Raw genomic sequence first — 21,340 nt, 5'->3', positions numbered from 1 at the left:
TCTGTAGTCATTTAGGCAGGTTGCCTTCGTGTTCTTGGGCACAGGGACTATAGTGGTCTGCTTGAAACATGTTGGTATTACAGACTCAATCAGGGTCATATTGAAAATGTCAGTGAAGAACCCTGCCAGTTTGTCAGCAAATGCCCGGAGCACACATCCCGGTAATCAGTCTGGCCCCACGACCTTGTGAATGTTGACCTGTTTAAAGGTCTTACTCACGTCGGCTACGGAGAACGTGATCACACAGTCGTCTGGAACAGCTGATGCTCTCATGCAGGCCTCAGTGTTGCTTGCCTCGAAGCGAGCATAGAAGTGATTTAGCTCGCCTGGTACGCTCGTGTCATGGGCAGCTCATGGCTGTGCTTCCCTTTGTAGTCTAATAGTTTGCAAGCCCTGCCACATAAGACAAGTGTCGGAGCCGGTGTAGTACAATTCAATCTTAGTCCTGTATTGACGCTTTGCCTGTTTGATGGTTCGTCGAAGGGCATAGCAGGATTTCTTATAAGCTTCCGGGTTAGAGTCCAGCACCTTGAAAGCGGCAGCTCTACCCTTTAGCTCAGTGCGAATGTTGCCTGTAATCCATGGCTTCTGGTTGGTGTATGTACGTACAGTCACTGTGGGGACGGCGTCCTCGATGCACTTATTAATAAAGCCAGTGAATGATGTGGTGTACTCTTCAATTCCATCGGAAGAACCCCGGAACATGTTCCAGTCTGTGATAGCAAAACAGTCCTGTAGTTTAGCATCTGCTTCACCTGACCACTTTTTTTTTATAGACAGAGTGCTTTCTGCTTTCATTTTTGCTTGTAAGCAGGAATCAGGAGGATAGAATTGTGGTAAGATTTACCAAAAAAAGGAGGGCGAGGGAGAGCTTTGTGGAGTACAGGTGATCTAGAATTTTTTTTCCCACTGGTTGCACATTTAACATGTTGATAGAAATTAGGTAGAACTGAATTAAGTTTCCCTGCATTAAAGTCTCCGGCCACTAGGAGCACCGCCTCTGGGTGAGCAGTTTCCTGTTTGCTTATACAGCTGACTGAGTGCGGTCTTAGTGCCAGCATCCGTGTGGTGGTAAATCAACAGCCACGAAAAGTATAGCTGAAAACTCTCTAGGCAAATATTGTGGTCTGCATTTTATCACAAGATACTCTACTACAGGTGAGCACCAGCTGTTGCTTACAAATATGCACAGACAACCGCCCCTCTTCTTACCGGAGTGTGCTGTTCCATCTTGCCGGTGCAGCGTATATCCCGCTAGCTGAATATCCATGTCATCATTCAGCCACGAGTCCGTGAAACATAAGATATTACAGTTTTTGATGTCCCGTTGGTACGATATTCGTGATCGTACCTAGTCTAATTTATTGTCCAATGATTACCATCAATATTACTCGTCAAAGTGCAACAGCAGCTTTTCCACTCGCCTTATAGCAAACAGGATGCATGTTTTAGATTAATTGTATTATGTACAGGCTTCCTTCTTATGTACTGTCCAATTTATAGTAGCTATTACTGTGAAAAAAATGCCATGCTAATGTTTGAGGAGAGTGCACAAAACACTTATCACGGCAACTGGTTTGATACATTCACCTCTTTAGGTAAATAATGTACTTACATTCAGTAATCTTGCTCTGATTTGTCATCCTGAGGTTCCCAGAGATAAAAATGTAGCATAGTTGTGTTTGATAAAATAAATGTTTATATTCAAACGTAGGAACATGCATACAGTTTGAATGTGTGAAGGTTGGTGTATTTTCTGTAGGGAAGCTAATTATCCATCATATGACATTCCTGGGAGTGTGTAAACCTACATTTTGTATTACCATATCATTTTTGTATGTTCTCTATAGTTATGTACTTGAAAATGTATCAATTGACAAATGTGGCACATTTGGGCAGACTTGATACAAAATATTGTCCATGATTCACGTGATCAATCTGAAACTTTGCACTAACACTGCTGCCATCTAGTGGACAAAATCTAAATTGCTCCTAAAATGCAATATTATGATGGCCATCTTGCATTTCAAAGATTATACCAAAAAAAAGCATGTTTTTGTTTGTATTATCTTTTACCAGATCTAACGTGTTATATTCTCCTACATTCATATCACATTTCCACAAACTTCAAAGTGTTTCCTTTCAATTAGTATCAAGAATATGCATATCCTTGCTTCAGGTCCTGAGCTACAGGCAGTTAGATTAGGGTATCTCATTTTAGGCTAAAATTTTAAAAACTTTTTTTTTTTTAAATGGTACAATCCTTAAGGAGGTTTTTAACCATACTCTGTTTCATCTCCTCAAATTTCGAGCAGACACTACTAAATCGGATGTACCAATGAACATTCATTCTGTTTGGTCACGCGCATTGCATCACAGTACCACGTATATCGCTAGCACCATTTTAGTCAAATAAAGATTGTTATACTAGCTGTTTAGTCTGTTTTATAAATGTACAATAAGTATGAAACAATTATATAAGGAATTGACAACTCGTTCTCATTCTGAGATATAAGGTATGCCACTTGATTTCAACATCTGAACAAAATGGACAGGCTAGCATGCTGTTCAAACAGTTGGAGACAGACAGAAGGTTGTGTTTATAGCAATTCAACTGTTTTGCCTTGTTAGCCGAATTCAGAGCTTGTGAAATTATACCTAGATCCAAGTTCGCTAAACTTGAAATATAAATATTAGCTGGCTACTCATTAGCACGTGGGCTTGTGCTTGAGAGATTGTTTATGAGACCGGTGTTAATTATCTATAATGCCTGCTACATTTAGTGAATGTGCATTATGCATGGTTAAATTTGTAACAAAAAGTGCATTTTTATAGAAAGACCTGAAAGCCAGATCAGTGTTCATTGCAAAAATGAAGGCCATGTCGCTCAGCCCTAATCCAAGGCATCCCAAACATGCTCAATGGGTGACAGTTTTCAGCTTCCAGGAATTGTATACAAATCCTTAAGACATGGGGCCGTGCATTATCATGCTGAAACATGAGTTGATGGCGGCGGATGCACCTGTGTAATGATCATGCTGTTTAATCAGCTTCTTGTTATGCCACATTTGTCAGGTGGATAGATTATTTTGGCAAAAGGAGAAATGCTCACTAATAGGGATGTAAACACATTTGTGCATAACATTTGAGAGAAATAAGCTATTTGTTCTTATGAAAAACTTCTGGGATCTTTTATTTCAACTCATGAAATATGGAACCAACACTTTACCTGTTGTGTTTATATTTTTGTTCAGTGTAAATTCTAATCATTATTTGTTTTGTTGTTTGTTTCTTCTCATTTTTGTTTATTTCACTTGGGTTTGGCAAAGTAAACAATATTGCCCCTTTGAATTTAATTGAAATGAGAGAAAAAGAGGGAAAAAAAATCCAAAATGAGTCACAGCATTACTTTTTGTGGTTCAACAATGAACACTGAAGCAAAGAAACACATTACTAGTGATGGGTGAAAAATAAATCGACAGTTACATATCTCCATTTTTTATATTGTTACTGTAGGTAGCTAGCGTTGGCTGTACCTGTACCAAAACTCCTGTATCCTATAGCTTGTTCTCCTATTTTTAAATAGTGAGCCAAGCTAACATGTTTTCACCACTTATTTCCCTGACTGATCAAAACTTGTTTTCTCATACAGTTAGTTACTTGTCTCTCTGCAGCAGACACAGTGAGCAATACTTTTAGAATATTAAAATCGCAATAAAATCACAGTATGTAATCGCAATACATATTCTAAATCGGCACCTAAGTATTGTGATAATATTGTATCGTGAGGTCCCTGGCAATTCCCTGCTCTACTGATTACACACACACACACAAACACGCAAATTACACACAATTCTGTGGATGTTTTTTCCAGCCATGTAGAAAATCTTCAGAGCTCAGGGTATTGGGAGCAGTCAAGCCATTTCCTCAGTGTGTGGATCTTTACGAGGGGCGCTAGACTCCCCAAGCAGAGCCAAACCAGATTACATGGCAGGACCTTGCCGCCGCCCCCCCCCCCTCCCCTCACTGGCCATTACCCAGCTCAGAGACCATGTCTTCCAATTTCATTTCAGCTCCACGTTTTCAGCCAAATTGCAAATCACACTGATTACTTTGCTCCTGTAAGGTCTTCCAAAGTCCATTCAGCTCCCACAGATCCAGCCAAATGTCCATTGGTCTTTCGCTCTGTTTCAATCTCCTCTCCTATGCGCAATACCTCCATTGTATCTTCCTGTCTTTCTCAGAGTTGTATTGAACCAGGTCACAGCATGGTCACTGTCTCAGCTCAATCCAGCCAGACACTTTTGTCACTTCTCCAATACAAGCCATTAGCTGATTTTTATGGGTCTAAAAGGGCAATGCCTTCCTAGAGTCAGAGAGAACCAAAGCACCAAAAAGAACCTTCAAGACAAGAGAGGAACTAATTGAATGTTGTTGGGTTTCTGTCATAAAAACAGACAGATCTGGATCTATAATCTCCAGCTCGGGAAGAAGATGGAACTAGTTCCTTTTCTGAAAGTTTGTTGGAGATAATAAAGACGATTCACTCTTATCACTTGTGACTGTTGGGTTGGAGCCAATAAAAATGTGTGTGTGTGTGTGTGCTTGTGCGTGCATGTGGGTCTGTGTGTGTTGTGCACATGTTTTATGCCTGCGAGCATGCATGGCTAATTGGATATTGGAATGCTCCGCCTGCCATCACCTAGTATGGTCAAATCATCCACTACCATGTGATCCAGGTTCCTCGTTGCCTCCCATTCCTTTGTCCATGGTGATCTGTGTGTCCAGGACAGGTCTAAAGTGAGTAAATTAGCTCACACACTTTGCTTCCTCCATTCTGGTCTCTCCAATCCTGTCTTCTCAATTTAGTGAAAACAAATTAAAAAAAAGAGTCAAGGACTTTAGAATATTAAGATCCACCCTGAGCATTCAACCAATGGCATTGCCCTTGAGACAGAATTTAAGTGAATTAGGGACAGTTCATAAAAACATTTCATATTACCCTCCCCTTGTACTTGTAATGTTTACAACCACAAAAAAACAGCTGTAGCGACCCTGTGTAAATAAATGTGAATATCAACTTTGCCACTCCAGCATGCTTTTGTGGCACAGGCGATGCCTAGCAGGGCCAAGGGCCAGAAGGTTGAGGGTTTGCTGACCACCACGGACGAGCTCACTCTCCCTGCCCGTTTCATTAGGCCTACACTACGATCAGAGCAGGCTGCAGACAGTGATCAGCTAGGGGGAAATCAGATGTTCAACATTGATGCCATATGTAGAATTATATCAAATACTGTATATACACACACAACACATTTTCCACCAACAGGTTTCTGTGCCAAAGTACCACACAACCAATAAACAAAACATACCGACTTCAGGCGCTTCAATATCACGGTTTGCATTTTCAACACCACAATAGACTATGTCAATCTCAACCAACAGAAAATACACTCCTCCCTATCTTGTAGCCCTACCCAGTCTCGAAGGCTTGGCAATCTCCAAATGTCATTAAAATTGTTGGTGTTTTCTAACAGATGTGTCTTTCCATCAAAATGGCCTCTGCACAGGTTGGATTGATGGACTGATTTTAATTTGTCTGTAGAAAAAAAAAAAGAAATGTATACACACACACACACACACACACACACAGTTGAAGTTTGCATACAGTTAGGTTTGAGTAATTAACTCGTTTTTCGACCACTCCACAAATGTCTTGTTAACAAACTATAGTTTTGGCAAGTCAGTTAGGACATCTACTTTGTGCATGACACAAGTAATTTTTCCAACAATTGTTTACAGACAGATTATTTCACTGTATCACAATTCCAGTGGGTCAGAAGTTTACATACACTAAATTGACTGTGCCTTTAAACAGCTTAGAAAATTCCAGAAAATAATGTCATGGCTTTAGAAGCTTCTGATAGGCTAATTGGAGGGGTGTACCTGTGGATGTACACTGTGTGCACAATTATTAGGCAAATTGTATTCTCTGGATTAATTTTATTGTTGAACAAACACAATGCTCTCAGTCAATCCAAAATGTTATTGAACCTCAAACCTGAATGTTTAAGGAAAAGTGAGTTGTCTTTCTCAGGGAAATATATAAGTGTGCACAATTATTAGGCAACTAAATTACAAAAATTATTTATTTCTCTCAACTCACTTGTTTATTCTCAATTTTTAGAGTAAGTGTAACAGATAAGTAACACAAAATGACAATTATATAACATTTTTGGCCTTTCAAAAATATTCAGTGACCAATATAGCCAATCTTATTTTCAATAACTCAGATTTAAGAGTGTGCTCCTAATCTCAGCTCATTACCTGTATAAAAGACACCTGGGAGCCAGAAATCTTTGATTGAGAGGGGGTCAAATACTTATTTCCCCTCATTAAAATGCAAATCAGTTTAACATTTTTGACATGCGTTTTTCTGGATATTTTTGTTGTTATTCTGTCTCTCACTGTTCAAATAAACCTACCATTAGAATTATAGATTGATCCTTTTGTCAGTGGGCAAACGTACAAAATCAGCAGGGGATCAAATACTTTTTTTCCCCCCACTGTATGTAAACTAAGGTGTATGTAAACACACACACACACACACCACACAACAAAGATCTTAAAAAGTGACCGTGATTGCACAATAAACTCAGGGACTTATTTCAACTGTGGTCCTTTTTTGCACATAAGTACATATACAATTACATACAGTGCATTCAGAAAGTATTCAGACTCCTTCCCTCTTTCCACATTGTTATTTTAGTCTTATTCTAAAATGGATTAAATAAAACGTTCCTCAATCTACACACAATACCCCATAATGACAAAGAAAAAAACAGGTTTAGACATTTTGTAAATGTATTAAAAATAAAAAGCAGGAATACCTTTACATATGTATTCAGAGCCTTTGCTATGAGAATCAAATTTGAGCTCAGGTGCATCCTGTTTCCATTGATCATCCTTGAGATGTTTCTACAACTTGATTGGAGTCCACCTGTGGTAAATTCAATTGACTGGACACATGATTTGGAAAGGCACACACACCTGTCTGTCTATGTAAGGTCCCACTGTTGATATTGGATGTCAGAGCAAAAACCAAGTCATGCCGTCCCTGGGAGGGGTGCGTCACTTGAGTGGGTTGAGTCACTGACGTGGTATTCCTGTCCGAGTTGGCGCCCCCCCTTGGGTTGTGCCGTGGCGGAGATTTTTGTGGGCTATACTCGGCCTTGTCTCGGGATGGTAAGTTGGTGGTTGGAGATATCCCTCCAGTGGTGTGGGGGCTGTGTTTTGTCAAAGTGGGTGGGGTTATATCCTACCTGTTTGGCCCTGTCCGGGGGTTTCATCGGATGGGGCCACAGTTTCTCCTGACCCATCCTGTCTCAGCCTCCAGTATTTATGCTGCAGTAGTTTGTGTCGGGGGGCTAGTGTCAGTCTGTCACATCAGGAGTATTTCTCTTGTCTTTTCCGGTGTCCTGTGTGAATTTAAATATGCTCTCTCTAATTCTCTCTTTTCTTTCTTTCTCTCTCGGAGGACCTGAGCCCTAGGACCATGCCTCAGGACTACCTGGTTTGATTACTCCTTGCTGTCCCCAGTCCACCTGGCCGTGCTGCTGCTCCAGTTCCAACTGTTCTGCCTGCGGCTACGGAACCCTGACCTGTTCACCGGACGTTCTACCTGTCCCAGACCTGCTGGAACCCTGACCTGTTCACCGGACGTGCTACCTGTCCCAGACCTGCTGTTTTCAACTCTCTAGAGACAGCAGGAGCGGTAGAGATACTCTCAAAGATCGGCTATGAAAAAGCCAACTGACACTTACTCTTGTGTTACTGACTTGTTGCACCCTCGACAACTATTATGATTATTATTATTTGACCATGCTGGTCATTTATGAACATCTTGGCCATGTGCTGTTATCTCCACCCGGCACAGCCAGAAGAGGACTGGCCACTCCTCAGCCTGGTTCCTCTCTAGGTTTTGGCCTTTCTAGGGAGTTTTTCCTAGCCACCGTGCTTCTACACCTGCATTGCTTGTGGTTTGGGGTTTTAGACTGGGTTTCTGTACAGCACTTTGTGACATCAGCTGATGTAATAAGGGCTATATAAATAAATTTGATGAGGTCGAAGGAATTGTCTGTAGGCTCCGAGACAGGATTGTGTCAAGTCACAGATCTGGGGAAGGGTGCCAAAAAAATCTGAGGAATTGAAGGTCCCCAAGAACACTTTGGCCTTCATTCATTCTTAAAATGGAATTAGTTTGAAATCACCAAAACTCTTTCTAGAGCTGGTCGCCCAGCCAAACTGAGCAATCGGGGGAGAAGGGCCTTTGTCAGGGAGGTGACCAAGAACTCAATGGTCACTCTGCGAGAGCTCCAGAGTTCCTCTGTGGAGATGGGAAAACCTTCCAGAAGGACAACCATCTCTGCAGCACTCCACCAAATCAGGCCTTTATGGTACAGTGGCCAGACAGAAGCCACTCCTCAGTAAAAAAGGCATATGACAGCCAGCTTGGAGTGTGCCAAAAGGCACCTAAAGGACTCTCAGACCATGAAAAAGAAGATTCTCTGGTCTGATGAAACCAAGATTGAACTCTTTGACCTGAATGCCAAGTAACGTTTGGAGGAAACCTGACACCATCCCTACAGTGAAGCATGGTGTTGGCAGCATCATGCTGTGGGGATATTTTTCAGCGGCAGGGACTGGGAGATATTCAAGAAGACTCAAGGCTGTAATCGCTGCCAAGAGATGCTTCAACAAAGTACTGAGTAAAGGGTCTGAATACTTATGTAAATATGATATTTTTTATGTTTAATACATTTGCAAAAATGTATACAAACCTGTTTTTGCTTTGTCATTACAGGTTATGTCTAGATTTGAGGGGGGGAAAAAACAATTTAAGCAATTTTTAACGTAAAAAATGTTTGGAAAAAGGGGTCTGACTAGTTTCCCAATGCACTGTAGATAAAGACACATTATAGAGATAGACAAAAAAAAGGTTCTACTGTTCACACATTAGCCAGCTTTTGACATGCTTTTTAAAAGTGGATATGGTATTGAGTTGCTGTGGTAGTTTTTTCCACTCAACAGGGCCGGTATATAAAAATGTGTTCTCACCAGATTGAATTATAATAGTCTAACAGTGAATATTAGAGAGTCTCTGACATTATGCTGGTGGACATCTCTAACAAATAGAAAAACAGTTCGATAGGTACCTGGGGGCTGAGTCAGTGATAATTCTGTGGACCAGACCAAGTTGAAATAATAACACAATTTCTTCTACAGATACTCATTTTAAGCAGCTACGATGGCTATGAGGGGGGAGTTTAAGTACACTTCTTACAAGCTTGTTTTGGCTGGTCTGTAGCTCATTCTTTAGATGTTTTGGGTTGCTGATGAACCATGATGTGCAGGCATAAGCAAAGTGACACTGGACTATAGCAAGGTTTCCATCCAATTGGTGACAGATTTACATGCAAAAATGCATATTTTCCCATCAGAGTTGTGTTTCATCAAATTGACTAAATATGTAGTGCACATAAAAATTACTTTAGAAGATAAATTCCCATGTACTGAATAAAAAATAAATGGGTTTCCCTACAGACCCCCTCCATGCCCAGCAGGCACCAGAGTGTGACTCAGAACCAGCATTTACCTAACATGCCACAACCCTCCATCTCTTCTGCAGAGGCAGACACATAAGGGGTAATATGTGACTTATTCCCTGGAGGTGATAGAAATAACACATTTGAATGGATTGATTCCTCTAGAAAATTAAGCTACTGGTTCAGAATGGAATGGTCAGATATTGAGTAACTATTTATTGTGTGTGTGTTTGCTATGAAATTAATTTATTTCCCTTTCATTCAATTAAGTCCATTGTGAGAGATCTAAAAGAGAATTTCCTTGTGAAGTAGGCCTACACTTTGTTTCAATAAAACAAATGGGTTTCCATCACATTTTCAACTCTAGGCCTACTGATGGTTTTGCCACAAAGAAATGTGTTTAGGTGTAGTGCATGTGCCCACTCTGGTCTTGGCACGTGCGCTTTAGCCAACACCTGGCAGATACAGTGCGGGTATAGCCTACATGATGAGATTATTATGGACAAAAGCACAAATCATTTATTTGTCAAACTGCAGCCAAGCATCGATCATCATGTCATCAGAATAAGACTGCCCTGTGAAGTTCATCATTATTTCATCTGTAGCCTAATAAAATGGCATGCTTTCCCCTGATATCGCGATAGTTGTTATCCGACATGTACTTTACTCACATAAAAAAGGCCGACAGGAGACATGAAGTAGCCTAATCAGACTAAAACATTGTGACTGAGTTTATGCCCCCCCCCCCCCCAGTAACTTTCAAACTGTCCCTTAGCTAATGAATATCTGACATCATCCAGGCCCCAAACTGGCCATCATCAATAAACCCTGTGACTGTCACCTGAAAGATGTCCAAGGCGACCCACAGCTAGAGCCATGTTTCCACTCTCAATCTTACTTTCCATTTCAAATTATAGGCCATCATTCAGTTCCATAAACAAAGCAGACAGGAGGGCTGCCAAGCCTTTAGAGAGGAGAGAGAAATAAAATGTTGTTCCAACAGCCAGAGGAGAAATATTTTAACTGTATGAAGTAACCCAACTGACATTGGTTAAAATATGAATTTCAGAGGAAAGTGGGGTGAGGGAAGGGTTTCTGTCCAAAGTCTAGTAATGAAGGCCTTTATCTACTTCCCCAGAGTCAGATGAACTTGTGGATAACATTTTTGAGTTCATTTCAGGTTGACCATGCCTGACTATTTCTCAATGCTTACCCTCCCCTACAAGACTGTTTGAGGGAGTTAGTTTGTTTTGGGCTGAAACAGAGCACAACCTCAGGGATAGGAAACCCATGTTGTGTTCTCCAAAAACCAAAATGTCAATAAAACATGTTTAATTATAAATCTGCAAATCTAATCCAGAGTCAGGGAAAGCTTGCTGGGCCAGTGCTCCCTTAAAAAAGATAAAACATATATATTTAAGTATCCGTTATTTATGCCTCTGCGTCCAGTATGAAGGAAGTTAGAGGTAGTTTTGCAAGCCAGTCATTGTGCTAACGCTACTTAGCAATTCCGCTAACTCTAGTTGTCAACTTCCTTCTAACTGCACACAGAGACATAAGAAAAAACTACCACAAAACTTTTGGATTGATAATAGTGGCTGTCATTAAGTCAGCCAATTGGTGACAGTTGTGTTGATAAGGGGAGTGGCAGTCCCACAGAGACGAGATGGGGAGGAAGAGCTGACATCTAAGGACGCTGTCAGATTCAGTTGCACGCTGACAGGGAGAGAAAATACCAGGAGAGAGGGGGAAAGAGAGGGAGGAAGGGGAGAGGGGACAGACACATTGACAGGTATCCAGGAAAAAGAGGGAAAGAAAGGAACAAGCGAGAGAGAGGTGTGAGAAAAGGGGAGATTGGGCCCCGCTATGTACCCTAACATGTCATGGTACCACTGGTCCCTGTGGTGCCCCTCTGCCCTCTTCAATCAGAGAGGTAATGAGGCCTTAGGAGCACAGGTGTCAGAGCTTATCACTGATTAGACACATCCCTGAACAAGCACTGAGAAAACCAGACACCACAGATTACCATACGCACAGCCAGACACCACACGAGTGATGTTCCCCTTTACAACAGGGAACCACACAATAACTAAAGTATCGCAGAGACAACCAGCCAGACACAACAAATCAGATGCACAGTTGAAGTCAGAAGTTTACATACACCTGAGCGAAATACATTTTTAAAAACTCCGTTTTTCATTTAATCCTAGTACAAATTCACTGTATTAGGTCAGTTCGGATCACCACTTTATTTTTAGAATGTGAAATGTCAGAATAATAGTAGAGAGAATGATTTATTTCAGCTTGTATTTATTTCATCGCATTCCCAGTGGGTCAGACGTTTACACACACTCAATTAGTATTTGGTAGCATTACCTTTAAATTGTTTAACTTGGGTCAAACGCTTTGAGTAGCCTTCCACAAGCTTCCCACAATAAGTTGGGTGATTATTGGCCCATTCCTCCTGACAGAGCTGGTGTAACTGAGTAAGGTTTGTAGGTCTCCTTCCTCGCACACACTTTTTCAGTTCTGCGCACAAATGTTCTATAGGATTGAGGTCAGGGCTTTGTGATGGCCACTCCAATACCTTGACTTTGTTGTCCTTAAGCCATTTTGCCACAAACTTGTAAGTATACTTGGGGTCATTGTCCATTTGGAAGACCCATTTGCAACCAAGCTTTAAGTTCCTGACTGATGTCTTCAGATGTTGCTTCAATATATCCACATCATTTTCCTGCCGCATGATGCCACCTATTTTGTGAAGTGCACCAGTCCCTCCTGCAAAGTACCCCCACAACATGATAGTGTGCTTCACGGTTGGGATGGTGTTCTTCGGCTTACAAGCCTCCCCCTTTTTCCTCATTTAGCAGACGCTCTTATCCAGAGCGACTTACAGTAGTGAATGCATACATTTCATACATTTTTTTTTCTCTTCCTACTGGTCCCCCTGTGGGAATCGAACCCACAACCCTGGCGTTGCAAACACCATGATCTACCAACTGAGCCACACGGGACCACGATGGTCATTATGGCCAAACAGTTCTATTTCATCAGACCAAAGGACATTTCTCCAAAAAGTACGATCTTTGTCCCCATGTGCAGTTGCAAACCGTAATCTGGCTTCTTTTGGCTGTTTTGGAGCAGTGGCTTCTTCCTTGCTGAGCGGCCTTTCAGGTTATGTCGACATAGGACTCGTTTTACTGTGGATATAGATACTTTTGTATGCATTTCCTCCAGCATCTTCACAAGGTCCTTTGCTGTTGTTCTGGGATTGATTTGCACTTTTCGCACCAAACTATGTTCATCTCTAGGAGACAGAACGCGTCTCCTTCCTGAGTGGTATGATGGCTGCGTGGTCCCATGGTGTTTATACTTGCGTACTATTGTTTGTACAGATGAACGTGGTATCTTCAGGCGTTTGGAAATTGCTCCCAAGGATGAACCAGACTTGTGGAGGTCTACAATTCTTTTTTTTTTAAGTCTTGGCTGATTTCTTTTGATTTTCTCATGTCAAGCAAAGAGGCACTGAGTTTGAAGGTAGGCCTTGAAATACATCCACAGGCACACCTCCAATTGACTCAAATGATGTCAATTAGCCTATCAGAAGCTTCTAAAGCCATGACATCATTTTTTTAAATTTTCCAAGCTGTTTAAAGGCACAGTCAACTTAGTGTATGTAAACTTCTGACCCACTAGAATTGTGATACAGTGAAATAATCTGCCTGTAAACAATTGTTGGAAAAATTACTTGTGTCATGCACAAAGTAAATGTCCTAACCGACTTGCCAAAACTAAAGTTTGTTAACAAGAAATTTGTGGAGTGGTTGAAAAACGAGTTAATGACTCCCACCTAAGTGTATGTAAACTTCCGACTTCAACTGTATGTACCATGTACGGAAATAGCAAGATAATGCAATATCTGAACAATTCATACATTCTAACTCATACAGAGGTAGAACCAATCACTGAATTGGGAATACAGTGCTAGTACAATGAAATACTTTACGGTACGGTTAGGTTTCGTAAATTGTTATTTACTGCTGGTCTTTAATTATTTGTTATTCTCATCTCTTACTTTTTTCGGGGGGTATTTTCTTAAAACTGCATTGTTGGTTAAGGGCTTGTAAGTAAGCATTTCACGGGAAGGTCTACTACACCTGTTGTATTCGGCGAACACGACAAATAACATTTGATGTGATTTTCGTGCGCTTTATTACACCAAGCCAAGAATCAATTTCCCCATGACGATCCGACGGGTACTGAGAAATCCAGCTCCTTATTCATATTGACTGGACTCTGGTCCACACAGAAATGTACTGTGTCATGATGACAGTAAATAGGCATAGCCCAACCTAACCACAGCAGAGCCATCCACCTACAGTAGCCTACAGTACCCACATGTAAACATATCAGATGACTGCAGGCAGGGAGGGAAGAGAGAGAGTTATCTGTACTAACAGTCTGGGCCGAGAGAGAAGAAATTAAGTTAGAATGAGTGAGTGAGAGAGAGAAAGAGGGAGGGAGACTCTTATCCCTTCATCAGACACAGTGTGTGTGTGTGTGTGTGTGTGTGTGTGTGTGTGTGTGTGTGTGTGTGTGTGTTTGAGAGCAGAGCCTTGTTTGTGCGTGTGGTGTGTGAGAGAGAGCAAGAGATCAGAGCCTTTTAGGCACACACACCTGGCCGCGTTACCATGGTACCTCACCTCCTCTCTGGGGTGTGATGAGTGTGAAGGCATTCCCTACTGACCCCCTCTATGCCCAGCAGGCACCAGAGCGTGACTCAGAACAACCATTTACCTAACATCCCTTATGTATATAGTGCCACAACCCTCCATCTCTTCTGCAGAGGCAGACACATAAGGGGTAATATGTGACTTATTCCCTGGAGGTGATAGAAATAACACATTTGAATGGATTGATTCCTCTAGAGAATTAAGCTACTGGTTCAGTATGGTTGTCATGAAAAGAATTTCCCTTTCATTAAATTGAGTCCATTGTGAGAGATCTAAAGGGAATTTCCTTTGTGAAGTAGGCCTACACTTTGTTTCAATATGACATGTGTTATCCAGGCTGTAGCACAGCCGGCCGTGATTGGGAGTCCCATAGGGCGGTGCACAACTGGCCCAGCGTTGTCCCGGGTTTGGCCGGGGTAGGCAGTCATTGTAAATAAGAATTTGTTCCTAACTGACTTGCCTAGTTAAATAAAAGGTCAAATAAATTGAGTGGTTAGAAAGTCTCACTTTGTGTGTCGTCTTTCCTTTAATATCAGTTGATTAAATAACGAGTGACAGTCCAGTGACAACACTATGACTTCCATTCCAGTGAGGCCAGCATTCCCTCAGTTGAACTATTCTAAAAGGACCCATTAACTATATAAGGTTGGGCAGGAACAGGGGAGCCGTTATGCAACAGGAAGGCACGTCTCCAGAGAAAGAGGGTGGTTTAAAATGGGCTAGTGATACACCCTCGACCCACTATGTCTAGCCTACCCTTCTATTCCAGCTCACACTTAGAATAGGCTATATCAAATCACTGACCTACTCCTGGCATAAAGTTTAGCTTTCGTCAAATGTATTTGTGTGCTTCTGATCCGTTCGGTGAGTGACAGCCCACAACAAACCACGAGTCAGAACAAGTGTCGAATTATACAGTGAGAACAATCTTCTAACATATGGCAGTGTAGCAAGATAGGGAATGTTGGTATTGTTGTTTATGCCTATTCATGTCTGTTGATGTCCATTGACAGTCCTCCAACAGGAATAATGCCAGGTTACTGCCTATTAAATACATGATAGTTCAAAGTTGATTGTAAACTTACCACCCAAAACTAAAACAAATGAGAAATTTGAACACCACACTCGTATCTAGATACAGTGTATCCTAAAGTAATTATCAACAGTGCCGTTGGTTGAACATTCTTCAAAATGTTACTACAACCAGAACGGAAGATAAAAGCCCGAATATTTGCCCATACCATATCCTGCTTCCGTGAAAGTCATACCAACCCCCGAAAAAAATGGGTCACACTGAAGCCATTCTCTTACCTGCAAGACACAGTGATTTCAACTTTGGTGGCAGGGATGGAAGCATTGAGCGGGTCGAAATCTCCTATTGACGCCATGTTGCGAAGCTATTGAAATTGTTCAAGATGGAAAATATTTTTGTCCAACCCCTTTTAGCAGTAGCAATCGGACAAACTACACCTCCTTTAGTGAAACGAGAACGAATGCATGTGGACGGAACGACGATGAATGCTCCGAGTAGGCTACTAGCGGTGGAGTGACGTCTATGGGGGGTGATAAGAGACATATATAAGCCTAGGCAACCGTACCACCTGACATGACATGAAGCCTTACTGACGTCGGGTGAAGCCTGTGTCGCATGTTAATGGAAGTAATCATGTGCATAGTTTATATTTATATTAATTCAATCTCAACCATAAATGTTAGAAACGTACCATTTTTCCCATGCAATTAGATATTCTGACGTAGCCACCTTGAACTATAGTGTAGCCTAAGCTTGTGTGCTTCCTGTTATCACTAATGGCCTAGAAAAGATGATGTCCAATCTATAGGTAATCTGTCTTTCCCTCAACACCTCATGGTATGTTATTTTATCTCACTGTATGCAGATCTAAATGTTGTTAGCCAATCACAGACTGTGTTGTTACCAGTTCTATCAAGTATAAATGTAAAATGGTTAAGTTTAGTGTTAGTTTCGGGTTTATCGTCAGGACGTCCCAAGGAATCTGGATAGCAGTGACCGTTCATAGAGTGAGAAACGGGCACGGTATTTGAAAGCTCGGCGACGACACAGACATAAAAAAAAATGTACAAGCGGCAGAAGCGGTTTTCGAGTGTGTGCCCAAGATAGTTTCCTTAGAGATTATGAAAATAACTACCAAGATGTCCTTGATCCAATTGAGGAGTAAGTAGGCTATATTTAAGTTGTGATATCGTTAGGAAATATTTAGGCCTCCTGTGTTTATAAGTCCAATTTCATTTATTTGAAAATAATTACTTTTTGTTGATAACGAGTTGATAACGTATTGTCGAAAGCACGTTGGCAATATTATTTACTGTGTTGATAGGGGAGTAGGCTAGTGTATATTTGACTTGAAAAAGACACAAACACATAATCTAATCAAAGTAATCAAAGCAAAATGATTGCACCTATTGAAATATAATGCGTTTTTAGTGTGTATTCTGTTGCATTAAAAATGCCACTGTTGCCTATTTTTTTGTATTATTATTTTTATTTCACCTTTATTTAACCAGGTAGGCTAGTTGAGAACAAGTTCTCATTTACAACTGCGACTTGGCCAAGATAAAGCATAGAAATTTGACACATACAACAACACAGAGTTACACATGGAATAAACAAAACATACAGTCAATAATACAGTAGCACAAAAGAAAACAAAAAGTCTATATGCCTTAACTTACCACATTTGCACTAAATGTGGTAAGTTAAGGCAATAAATAGGCCATGGTGGCGAAGTAATTACAATATAGCAATTAAACACTGTAATGGTAGATGTGCAGAAGATGAATGTGCAAGTAGAGATACTGGGGTGCAAAGGAGCAAGATAAACAAATAAATACAGTATGGGGAGGAGGTAGGTAGATGGGCTGTTTACAGATGGGCTATGTACTGGTGCAGGGATCTGTGAGCTGCTCTGACAGCTGGTGCTTAAAGCTAGTGAGGGAGATATGTGTCTCCAGCGTCAGAGATTTTTGCAGTTCGTTCCAGTCATTGGCAGCAGAGAACTGGAAGGAAAGACGACCAAAGGAGGAATTGGCTTTGGGGGTGACCAGAAAGATATACCTGCTGGAGCGCGTGCTACGAGTGGGTGCTGCTATGATGACCAGTGAGCTGAGATAAGGCGGGGCTTTATCTAGCAGAGACTTGTAGATAACCTGTAGCTAGTGGGTTTGGCGACGAGTATGAAGCGAGGGCCAACCAATGAGAGCGTACAGGTCGCAATGGTGGGTAGTGTATGGGGCTTTCGGTGACAAAACGGATGGCACTGTGATAGACTGCATCCAGTTTGTTGAGTAGAGTGTTGGAGGCTATTTTATAGATGACATCACTGAAGTCGAGGAGCGGTAGGATGGTCTGGGCAGGTGCAGGTAGCGATCGGTTGAAGAGCATGCATTTAGTTTTACTTGTATTTAGCCTGTTGGGGCTAGGGGGCAGTATTTGCACGGCAGGATAAAAAACGTACCCGATTTAATCTGGTTCCTACTCCTGCCCAGTAACTAGAATATGCATATAATTGTTTGATTTGGATAGAAAACACCCTAAAGTTTCTAAAACTGTTTGAATGGTGTCTGTGAGTATAACAGAACTCATTTGGCAGGCCAGAACCTGAGAAGATTCCAAACAGGAAGCACTCTCTCTGACCATTTCATGGCCTTCTTGATCATCTCTAACCAAAACAGGGGATCTCTGGCATGACGTGACATTTTCTAACGCTCTCAGAAGGCGCCAGAAAGCTGAATGGTGGCTTTGCAGGCCCTGGCTGAAAAACATTAGCGCATTTTGTAAGTGGTCGATCTGAGAACAATGAGACTGGAGGCGCGTGCCCGAGCTGACACCATGTTTACTTTCTCTCTCTTTGAACGAAAACAACCACTCCCGGTCGGAATATTATCGCTTTTTTACGAGAAAAATAGCATAAAAATTGATTTTAAACAGCGGTTGACATGCTTCGAAGTACGGTGATGGAATATTTTGAAATTTTTTGTCACGAAACGCGTCGGGCGCGTCACCCTTCTTTACCCATCGGATAGTGTCTTGAACGCATGAACAAAACGCCACTATTTGGATATAACTATGGATTATTTTGAACCAAACCAACATTTGTTATTGAAGTAGAAGTCCTGGGAGTGCATTCTGACGAAGAACACCAAAGGTAATCAAACTTTTCTAATAGTAAATCGGAGTTTGGTGAGTACCACACTTGGTGGGTGTCAAAATAGCTAGCCTGTGATGGCCGGGCTATCTACTCAGAATATTGCAAAATGTGCTTTCACCGAAAACCTATTTTAACATCTTGACCATGTTCTGTTATAATATCCACCCAGCACAGCCAGAAGAGGACTGGCCACCCCTCATAGCCTGGTTCCTCTCTAGGTTTCTTCCTAGGTTTTTGGCCTTTCTAGGGAGTTTTTCCTAGGGAGTTTTTCCTAGCCACCGTGCCTCTTTCACATGCATTGCTTGCTGTTTGGGGTTTTAGGCTGGGTTTCTGTACAGCACTTTGAGATTTCAGCTGATATACGAAGGGCTATATAAATACATTTGATTTGATTTGATTTGATTTAAAATCGGACATAGCGAGTGCATAAAGGAGTTCTGTATCTATAATTCTTAAAATAATTGTTATGTTTTTTGTGAACGTTTATCGTGAGTAATTTAGTAAATTCACCGGAAGTGTTCGGTGGGAATGCTAGTCACATGCTAGTCACATGCTAATGTAAAAAGCTGTTTTTGTTATAAATATGAACTTGATTGAACAAAACATGCATGTATTGTATAACATAATGTCCTAGGATTGTCATCTGATTAAGATCATCAAAGGTTAGTGCTGCATTTAGCTGTGGTTTGGGTTTATGTGACATTATATGCTAGCTTGAAAAATGGGTGTCTGATTATTTCTGGCTGGGTACTATGCTGACATAATCTAATGTTTTGCTTTCGTTGTAAAGCCTTTTTGAAATCGGACAGTGTGGTTAGATTAACGAGAGTCTTGTCTTTAAAATGGTGTAAAATAGTCATATGTTTGAGAAATTGAAGTAATAGCATTTCTAAGGTATTTGAATATCGCGCCACGGGATTACACTGGCTGTTGAGTAGGGTGGCGTCCCACCTAGCCCATAGAGGTTAAGAGCAGTTGGAGGCCACAGAAGGAGAGTTGTATGGCATTGAAGCTCGTCTGGAGGTTAGTTGACACAGTGTCCAGATCAAACACTGATCAAATTCAGTGTGCACACGTCTGATTTGACTTGATCAATGTTCAGGTTAGGCCATTCCATGCCTTTATTGCTTTGTATGAGAAGGCAGTTTGGTAGAAGGTGTTGGACCATTTGAGGATGCTACAGTCACCCCTGGAGGAGGTTCTTGGGACACTGCTATTTAAGTCTGAGCAGAGGTTGACGAAAACGTTCAAAGGTAGTGTTGCTATATTGCGTTTTATTTTGAATACCAGCAGATGTTGGAGTAGAGAATGAAATGTGGTAAACTGAACAGGTTGAACTTGTTGTGTGCACTCTTAGAAAAAGTGGTTCCAAACTGTTATACGGCAGTCCCCATTGGAGAACCCTTCTTCTTATGGCTGGGTGGCAGTATTGAGTAGCTTGGATGAAGAAGGTGCCCAGAGTAAACAGCCTGCTAACCAGGCCCGGAAGCTAAGGTATGCATATTATTAGTAGATTTGGATAGAAAACACTCTGAAGTTTCTAAAACTGTTTGAATGATGTCTGTGAGTATATCAGAACTCATATTGCCGGCAAAAACCACCTGAGAAATAAATCCAACCAGGAAGTGGGAAATCTGAGGTTTGTAGTTTTTCAAGTCTTGGCCTATCCAATATACAGTGTCTGTGGGGTCATATTGCACTTCCTAAGGCTTCCACTAGATGTCAACAGTCTTTAGAACCTTGTTTGAGGCTTCTACTGTGAGGTGGAGGGGAATAAGAGCTGATTGTATCAGGTGTCTGCCAGATGGGCATGAGCTTCAGTCATGCGCGTGCCCGTGAGAGGTAGCTGACTTACATTGCATTTCTAAAGACAAAGGAATTCTCCGGTTTAAATCTTATTGAAGATTTATGATAAAAACATCCTAAAGATTGACATGTTTCTACGAACTGTAATGGAATTTGTTGAGTTTTCGTCTGGCCTGCGCGTCGGGAATTTGGATTTGTGAACTGAAGGCGCGAAGAAAAAGGAGGTATTTGGACATAAAGGATGGACTTTATCGAACAAAACAAAAATGTATTGTGGAACTGGGATACCTGGGAGTGCATTCTGATGAAGATCATCAAAGGTAAGTGAATATTTATAATGCTATTTCTGACTTCTGTTGACTCCAACATGGCGGATATATTTTTGGCTTGTTTTTGTGTCTGAGCGCCGTACTCAGATTATTGCATGGTGTGCTTTTTCGGTAAAGCTTTTTTGAAATCTGACACAGCGCTTGCATTAAGGAGAAGTTTATCTAAAGTTCCATGCATAACACTTGTATTTTCCTCAACATTTATGATGAGTATTTCTGTAAATTGATGTGGCTCTCTGCAAAATCACTGGAGGTTTTGGAGGCAAAACATTACTGAACATAACGCGTCAATGTAAACTGAGATCTTTGAAATATGAACTTTATCGAACAAAACATACATGTATTGTGTAACATGAAGTCCTATGAGTGTCATCTGATGAAGATCATCAAAGGTTAGTGATTAATTGTATCTCTTTCTGCTTTTTGTGACTCCTCTCATTGGCTGGAAAAATGGCTGTGTTTTTCTGTGACTAGTTGCTGACCTAAAATTTTAATTATAAGATTTCTGTTGTTTTGAATTTGGCGCTCTGCACTTTCACTGGCTGTTGTCATATTGATCCCGTTAACGGGATTTCAGCCGTAAGAAGTTAAAGAACCATTTTTGGTTTGAGTAACAACCCTTTTTGGTTCCATGTAGAACCATCTGTGGAATGGAATACAGAAGGGTTCTACCAAGGCAC

General features: G+C 41.2%; 1 protein-coding gene across 2 annotated transcripts in view; it reads right to left on the bottom strand.

Moving 5' to 3' along the window:
• LOC115180575 (copine-8) overlaps positions 1 to 15,868 on the bottom strand; it is a 133,689-nt gene extending 117,821 nt beyond the window's left edge. For both annotated transcript variants that reach the window (XM_029742762.1, XM_029742763.1), the window contains exon 1: positions 15,650 to 15,868. In XM_029742762.1, coding sequence (XP_029598622.1) covers positions 15,650 to 15,726 — 77 coding nt within the window. In that variant the 5' untranslated portion in view covers positions 15,727 to 15,868. The remainder of the gene's footprint in view (positions 1 to 15,649) is intronic.
• Positions 15,869 to 21,340: the final 5,472 nt, after the last annotated feature.

Source organism: Salmo trutta, chromosome 40 (genome assembly GCF_901001165.1).
Source record: "Salmo trutta chromosome 40, fSalTru1.1, whole genome shotgun sequence".
NCBI classification, from domain to species: domain Eukaryota; kingdom Metazoa; phylum Chordata; class Actinopteri; order Salmoniformes; family Salmonidae; genus Salmo; species Salmo trutta.
This window is presented reverse-complemented; position numbering and strand designations above follow the sequence as displayed.